Source organism: Armigeres subalbatus, chromosome 3 (assembly GCF_024139115.2).
Source record: "Armigeres subalbatus isolate Guangzhou_Male chromosome 3, GZ_Asu_2, whole genome shotgun sequence".
NCBI classification, from domain to species: Eukaryota; Metazoa; Arthropoda; class Insecta; order Diptera; family Culicidae; genus Armigeres; species Armigeres subalbatus.
The window spans coordinates 85,789,624-85,798,439 of record NC_085141.1 but is presented as its reverse complement, the minus strand read 5'-3'; the positions used below and the strand labels follow the sequence as shown (position 1 = coordinate 85,798,439).

The following is an 8,816-nucleotide window of genomic DNA, read 5'->3' as shown; positions in this document are numbered from 1 at the left end:
AGTTTAACGAATTGTGAGTAAAATCCAACTCCGCTGGATGACAATTCCGGCTTTCAACTTGGTGATATTGATAACATGCATCATACGTCTTGAAGATCATTTCTAAAAATGCATAGTAATAATGAAAAACCTCTCTTTTATGTGTCGGGTGTTTAAATGTCGAATGTGGACCATCAATTTAAATTATATTAATTTGCACGAAAGTTATACTCTACCATTTTTTGAAGATTTTACTTAATACTAAGGAACTAACCACAAATTAGTTCTTATCGTCACCCAAATATAAATGCAGACTTTTTGCAAGCCGAATAAAACAGCATTGAGTTGTATATGCTTATTAGTGATCATTCACTTCTTACATTTCTGACAGTATATTAATTGAATGCAACAATATTACAACAAAACGATATACATATAGAACAAAACTGTGTTGTTGTGGAAGGGATGTATCAATCATCTATCAGAATCGGTCATTGCTCCATCAAAAATTACCGAATGTCGTGTCAAATGTCGGTATATCATATTCTACGGTTAAACTTTCACTTCAAACATTTTAATTTTGATTTCCTTTGCATTAATTGTTCTAGTGCAGAGGTTTTACAATAAGCCATGTTAATACTTTCACATTCAATTCCATTACTTGATTGTAACTTTACATAAATACCTTCAATGTCTCGTACTTGGTTCATCAAATTAAGTACGAGGTCGAAAAAGCAAAGTCAAAAAAGTCAAAAAGAAAAGAAAAAAAGAACAGTAGTACTAACGCGTCTTAAGACAAAAAAGTCATTCAACCTTAGTACTTAAGAAATATTACAGCCGATATAATGAAAAGCATCAATGGTACATATGTCGATAATATGATACAAGTTCTCATGCAATTATCTTATTTGTTTTCCGTTCAAAGCATTAATCCTGTTCATGTGGTTATGTTTATTGTAATGAATATTCCCAGAAATACACCGATTCATACACCCACTTTAACTGATCTCTCACGGTAGACTTAAGCCAAAACAATGTTCATTATTATAAAATATAGTTAATTTTGTCGGTAAAAGAGGAGATAATGTCGGTGAAATATCTGTGATCTCAAACATTGAAATAAATAGAGTTTTCTCAAAAGCCAGGAGTTTTATTAACATATTTAAAGTTAACATACTAAAACAAACCTTTTACGACTTGGAAATCATAAAAAATATTAATAATAACATTGAAAATCCCTCTTGAGGTTCAATTTACTACCTCGGGCGATTATTGTTAAAAAAAAGCATTTCTGATATTACAGTACATATGAGGTGGTATGAGTAATCTTAAACTATGTTTGTTCCAATACGTCTAGCTATTCGTAAATCCATTTAAATTACGACGATGAATAGTTAGCGATGGCAGCGATGACTCGTTTCACAACTCTTTGCTGTTGTCCTTTACGGGTCGCATTAGACTTTGATCCAGTGGCAGGCAGAATCTTGAGGAAGTATTCCTGGACGAATTCCAAAATTTTTGAAACTTGCTTCATGTACATGAAGTTATGTACATAATGGATGCACATCAAATCAGCTACGGCAGTGACCACATTTTTGGTTCCTTCGCTCAGTCGAGTTTGATCGGCGAAAACATAGTACATTCGCTCGTCATTTCCGCAATCTAAAAACAAAAATTAGAAGACAAAACTGTTAAAATAGTATTCCATTTTCCCACCGTTGGTCTTATTTATTCAAGTATTCTGCACAGATGTTGTGTAATGTCATCAATCTTCGTTAATTGGGTGTAGATTTTTAATCGCCTTTAAGGACAAGCCTCCCGGAATCCAAATTTGAATCAACTTGCTTTTTCAAAAGCACACCACTTAATACGAAAGTGACGCACAGCTGTTTATTTCACGCATGCGATGGAGCAAATAAAAAAAATAATTTAAAAAATAACTGTTGTACGTTGCTCCGGTATTGACTGGTGTACCGAGTAGTTTCAAATTTGAATAACGGGAGACTTGTCCTTAAGATGTAATTTTCACATGTCCCAATTAACAAATGATATGCATTGTGTCTACATGGTACCTACTAATTTTGCTTCAAAACTGAGTTTGTTTCAATTACCTATGGCAACAATAACAGGCCCAGAGCAATTGAGAGTTATGTCCACCATCTTTGTACCAAGAAAAAAATTATGAAAAATAAACAGCGCGTAAAACTTGAAATGCAGAAATTTACGCTATTCTTCGCTGAAATGGTCCTCTTCCTAACAAGATTGCTTACAACTTGTATGCAATATTGATGATTCACGTCAAATATTGTATACATTTATCCTATATCCTGTGTGGAATTACGCTAATAATAGTGTTCCATTTATGTGCATGATTTTTAGCGTAAAGTTCAGTGGATTTTTCTATCTGTGTTAATCTACAAGATAAAAATAAATGGTTATTTTCATACATTCATTAAGTAATGTTTGTTTTTACTTACCTCTTTGAGGATAACGATGTCTTCGATGTTTTCTCCAAGCAATCTGCACAAATATTCGAAAATATTGTAGTCTGAAGTTATTGTGTCCAGAGGTTCGATCTTTCGATTAGTCTTTGAAAAGTCAATTATTTTTGAACGTTTAGCCGTGTAGTACTTCTCCAAGGAATCCGCTGATACTCCCGTTGCGCACTCGAAATGGTAGTATAGAAGGATCCTTCTTCTGAGGACCGGAAGTTTTCCCAAGATGTCTTTCAACGGAATATTTTCATCGTACCGATATCGAACATAAGACTGTGATGCTTGTAGGAACTCGTGTGTTAATAAAGCTGGTTCATCACGCGAGAGCTTCGAAATTACGTCTTTGCCGCATTCGTTATTCGTGTGTTCCCAATACTGTTTGTTAGTACCCGCTCTTACGTTTCGATTCCTTCGAAGTTCTATGCAATCTGCTTTCGCTACGTACGGCTCCTTAAAACGATTAAGATATGAGTTTCTATTAATCATCTTGTGTTTTAGCCACATGACCAGTTCCTGATCCATAGCCGTCATCGTCTACGAAGCTCAGACACGGGAAAGCATTGAGAATTTGTTTCGACACTGTTCCCATGACATCGGCTCGTATCTGGGTGTCAATCATTCGTAATTGATCGACCACCGAATTCGCAAGCCCACTCAAATCAGTTTTTGTCATTTGGAGAAGTTTTGGGACACACTGACTAGAGTTTTCATCCCTAAATTTTTGAAAATTTTGAAGGCGACTTATGATATTATCACTGATCTTTTCCCAGTTCACCTCGAAGGTTTGGAACTTTAGTTCAGAAGAAGCGTGTTTCTTCGAGCTCATAATAAGCCTAATATCTTCCGAAGGCCTTTTCTCCGGATTATTCGGATTGCAATTTTCATCATATCCAACAGCCTCTTCGACTTGCTCTTCAAGAACAAGAACTTCGTTGATCGATTGAGTTGCATTATTTTGAAGTTGTGCATCCTGAATGTCAATCTCAGGGTTCAGTATGGCTTCAGAAGTGACTGGGGTTTTGCTGGTACCTGGAAGAACAGTGACAATCCTTGATTGATCCTGAATTTGCTGTAAGAATATCGAAGCACTGCTCTCTTGATCTGCACGTTTGTTGCTGAATAGGTTGTCATCAGAACTGTACAGTTGTATGCTATTTGTAGTGGCGGTTTTTAACATTGTTTCTGTAAGAATATATGGAAGTTGGAGTAAAATTAAAAGAATTATGTTATTACACGTTTTTTTCTTTGTCGATTTTTTGATTGTGTGACTTAACCTATTCAATACGGATTTTTTTCGTCGTATTTCAACATAAATTTTGGACATTCTGCTTCAAAAACGAATGCAAACCATAAAAAAGTAGAAATATAGGGTAAAATTTTTTTTTTGAAATCTTTTAGGGCTTTCAAACTTTCCTTGAGTTCAGATCTTGATGATCTACATAAACAACAAAGCGTTTTACGGGGCCTCAATCGTAATATGAAGTTGGCAATGGGTAATTGAGACATAATTGAACTATTTATATCAAATCAAATCAAAGCGCACAAGCCCAAGTTCTGGTGTTAGGTGGGACGCTAAACAGCCCTGACACGACGGCCCTCCGACGAGACAGGAGGTTTGCGCAGGCCAAATAAGCCGCCTGGAAAACCAATCTTTACGAACAATATAAGAGATAATGCGATTCGATATAATCGGCAAAGACCTAGGCGACGAATGAAGGATCACGATTAAAGGTTGGAACATGGAACTGCAAGTCGCTAGGTTTCGCAGGTTGTGAAAGGATGATCTACGATGAACTACATCCCCGCAACTTCGACGCCGTGGCGCTGCAGGAGATTTGCTGGACAGGACAGAAAGTGTGGAAAAGCGAGCATCGAGCGGCTACCTTATACCAAAGCTGTGGCACCACCAACGAGCTGGGTACCGGCTTCATAGTGCTGGGTTAGATGCGCCATCGTATGATTGGGTGGCAGCCAATCAACGCAAGGATGAGGATTAAGGGCCGTTTCTTCAACTATAGTATCATCAACGTGCACTGCCCACACGAAGGGAGACCCGACGACGAGAAAGAAGCGTTCTACGCACAGCTGGAGCAGACATACGATGGATGCCTACTGTGGGACGTCAAAATCTCCATCGGTGACATGAACGCACTGGTAGGAAGGGAGAAAATGTATAGACCGGTCATCGAACCGGATAGTCTGCACACCGTATCGAATGATAACGGCCAACGATGCATAAACTTCGCAGCCTCCCGCGGAATGGTAGTCCGAAGCACCTTCTTTCCTCGCAAAAAATATCCACAAGGCCATATCGACCACGTTCTAATCGACGGTAAATTCTTCTCCGACATCACGAACGTCCGCACTTACCGCAGTGCGAATATTTAATCCGACCACTACTTCGTTGCAGTATGCCTGTGCTCAAAACTCTCGACAACACGCGTCGAAGTCGGACGCCGCGGCTTAACATTGGGCGGCTACAAGACGGTAGACTAGCCCAAGAATACGCGCAGCAGCTGGAAGTGGCACTCCCAACGGAAGAGCAGCTAGGCGCAGCGTCTCTTGAAGATGGCTGGAGAGATATTCGATCCGCCATTGGTAGCACCGCAAGCCCTGCACTTGGCACGTTGCCCTCGGATCAGAAAAACGACTGGAATAACGGCGAATGTGAGCAGTTAGTGGAAGAGAAGAATGCAGCATGGGCAAGATTGCTGCACCACGGTGGTGACGAAATCGAGGTGGTAGAGGAATTTATGTACTTGGGCTCACTGGTGACTGCCGAAAATGATACCAGCAGAGAAATTCGGAGACGCATAGTGGCTGGAAATCGTACGTACTTTGGACTCCGCAAAACGCTTCGATCGAATAAAGTTAGCCGCCGTACCAAACTGAAAATCTACAAAACGCTCATTAGACCGGTAGTCCTCTACGGACACGAGACCTGGACGATGTTCCCCACAATGTACAAAAAAGGTTATTTTTGGTTCATAAAATTTGTGGGGGCCCGGGGTGTTTTTCTTGCTGTTTCTAAAACAAACCTAATACTATGTAGACTAGACTAGACTAGACTAGTTTCTAAAACAAACCTAATACATTCTAACTCTGTTATTTTGATTCGATATAATTATTTCGCCTCACCAACATAGTGAAACTGATTTGGCTGTACATGATTTCGTAAACAGGCATTTGAAGGCGAATTCCTTCTAAGCAATCATTTTCTAAGAAAGCTTTGGTATGTATCCGACATAGTAAGCTTTCCTCTATCAGGTATGGGAATTAGTTTGAGAGAAAATCTGCATCTGGTGGCGTCGCATGAATCGCGAGTGTATAAATGGATGGAGATTGTATACAATTGATAATTAAGTTTATATATAAATTTATATAACACGGTAGAATACGGTGGACTGGACACGTTGTTCGTATGCCAGAAGAGCGTCAAGCGGAGATAATATTCAGTTGAGAACCCGGAAGAGGCCGTATGCTTCGTGGGAGGCTGGATTACTTTTTTTGCAGTTGAAGAGGGGTTGGGATTGAGAACTCCATTCGACGAAGGCACATTAAGGAGAAGCTGTAGCCCACCAAGTATCAAATAAGTTAAAGGTATTTAAGTGGCTAAAATACTCTGATTCCACGTTAACAGCACCTTACAATGTCAAACTGAGTAGATTGATAACTAGAGGCCTGTATAGGCTCTATATCACAAATCACACCAAGCGCCAACAAAAAAATGGTATCCAATGATGGTACTAAATATAATACATACTACTAGTTTAGTACCTAAATCATATCGAATATCCCACAATCCCAAACCTCAAATAAATGTGCGTATGAATTGATATCAAATTATTTCCGTGGTTCTTATACGAACAAAATATCACAAGTCAGTCGGTTTGGCATAACCCCGACCTATAAGTCTCCTAGTCTAGCCCTTTATCAGCCTAGTTTGATATTGATGTGATTATATAGCTTTCACGTTCACTTAGTCTACACAAAGGCCCAAAAAGGTCGTAGAATTCTCTGCCTTCTCATTTTACAACCGAATATCACAAGAATATGGAAGTATTCCGGAAACATTCAATGTGCTTCTTTGACTTTAGCAACATTGTCTATTAGTTTAAAGTTTAGATGGCGAATACAATCAATCGAGAATTGAACCCTAGTTGAAAATATTTGCCAAATACACTCCCACAATCCAAACGGTTGTGTCGTACTAGTGGTTTACAGTTTACATACCCAAGGTCTCTCGGAATCGATCTCTAAAACGGGTTCAAGCGGTCTATAGGGACGAATGATTGAGAAATACCTAATCTGATATTCATATTTGCACAGCGGATTGTAGTTGTAGTTATAATTCAGTTTATGAGAGATATTAAGAGAATAAGTATACTAATATACAATGTACATAAATTTAACAGATTAGTTGTTAGGCTGAAATACACTATAAAAACTGGCTAAAAGCTAGTTTTATGGACTATTCATAGCTCTATCGTATACGGCAATGCTTAGCAATCGTGTTTACATACTAATTGATGAATTAATACTGCAATATTTTCTCGAATCACACAAATTGACCATATTTTTTTGTATCTATTTCAAGAGCGATTCCGTGTAAATACCTACCACGAGAAATGTGTCCAGATGCATTTGTGGACTCCGGAAAATATATTATTCATAACTTTCAGCTGAAACATTCAAAAGTTTGCGTTATCATTCCGGTATTCTGAAGTTAATAATCCCCGGCCAATAAATCCATTTTCTCACGCAGAAATGTTTTGCCTCCTGTCTCAACTATTTGACAATAATGAACCTCGAAGTTGAGCTGTCAAAAATTCTGTCAAAGCATTTCGAACGGTGAAACCATAAATTAATCGGTCATTAGTTGCACCGACTTTTTTTTGCATCAAAAATTAAGCTTATATAGGCCTTTTCACGAGGTGTATAGAATAGGTCTTTTCATGTGGCACTGCCGGAACTGAACTTGTTTACAACCGCTAAATAAACCGTGCAAATCCAAAGCTGTCACTTTATGCCAGGAATGGCAATTGACGGTAAAAATCAGCTGATTTTAAACTCGTGAAAAGGCCTATCAGCTGATTTTACCATCAATTGCCAGTTCTTTTATGAAAATGACAGTTTTGGCTTGAACGGTCTGTTCAGCGGTTGTAAACAAGCTAAGTTTCGGCAGTGTTACATGAAAAGGCCTATTTATCGAAAAAATACTTTTTCCTCAAAAATTGTATCTTGTTTTACTGTTTCAGCCGATTCTTTGGCTTATTTATGTTCAACTTTACCGGAGAACACTTCTTTTAAACCAGTAACTATTTTAAAAATCGAAAACATAAACCAAGATAGTGCTGCACATTTGAACCGGTCTGTACAATTCGCCCAATTTTCATTCAAAATCGGGCGAATGTTAGGACAATCTTGAAAAACAACAGTTTTTCAATATTTTGTTAAGAGCCGCGCACGCAGAGTGTAAAATAATCGAAAATTTTTGGTGAAGTCCATTTTTCTTCATTTGTCAGTTCACTTCCGACACATTCATAGTCGGCTCTGGACAGTCAATATTCAGTTGAATATTAGTCATTGAATATTTATGCACATTTTACAAATTGATAAATTATCTGATATCTGAACATGTTTCAAATGAGTAAAGTAATGTATCACATAGAACTGAATCCGATTTTCATCCGCGAGGCACTTTCGACGGTAAACATCAACATAAACAATGCTAATTATGTTTTTTTCTGCACATAGTAAACACACTCAGTGACAGTCGAATGAATGAGTTCGTGGAGTAGTCGTCTGACTATGTCATTCTATGTTTTGAATATTCATGCGATGTTTGTCAATATTCGGACTGAAGTTGCTTCATGAAGATGAATATTTTAAGCTCTGCGCGCACGTATGATACGTTTGCGTTGCGGTTGACAGTTTTCCCATAGGAAATGTGTCAAATGCAACGTAAACGTGTCCTATGTGCGGGGTTCTTTATAAATTAAAAAAATACTAAGAAAATACTCCTCGGGAAAGTTGACCTTAAATAAAATACAGAGTCGATTGAGTGAATACAATTTTTTGACGGAAAAGGTCAATTATACAAGTTATACTAAAGACACACCTGTCTTATTTGTAGCATGGTTCAAGGTGGCAAGAAAATAATGCCAAGACTATCTAATCGATATGGCACTCATTTCAAGATTCTTGTACCTTGGTACGAATACCACCAGTGTGTCATTAGTATTATAACCATAGACCAATACAATGTCGATGTTATAACGCGATAAACGTACTCTTAAAGGAACTTTTGGTTATTTGGGTAGTATCTCTTACTTAATAGAG

General features: G+C 38.0%; 1 protein-coding gene across 1 annotated transcript; it reads right to left on the bottom strand.

Moving 5' to 3' along the window:
• Positions 1 to 1,132: 1,132 nt before the first annotated feature.
• LOC134220954 (uncharacterized) lies at positions 1,133 to 7,249 on the bottom strand. Its single transcript, XM_062700116.1, is given in 4 exon segments — positions 1,133 to 1,641; positions 2,457 to 2,970; positions 2,972 to 3,656; positions 7,095 to 7,249. Coding segments are annotated over 3 exon segments (1,248 nt in total). The 5' UTR covers positions 3,652 to 3,656; positions 7,095 to 7,249; the 3' UTR covers positions 1,133 to 1,587.
• Positions 7,250 to 8,816: the final 1,567 nt, after the last annotated feature.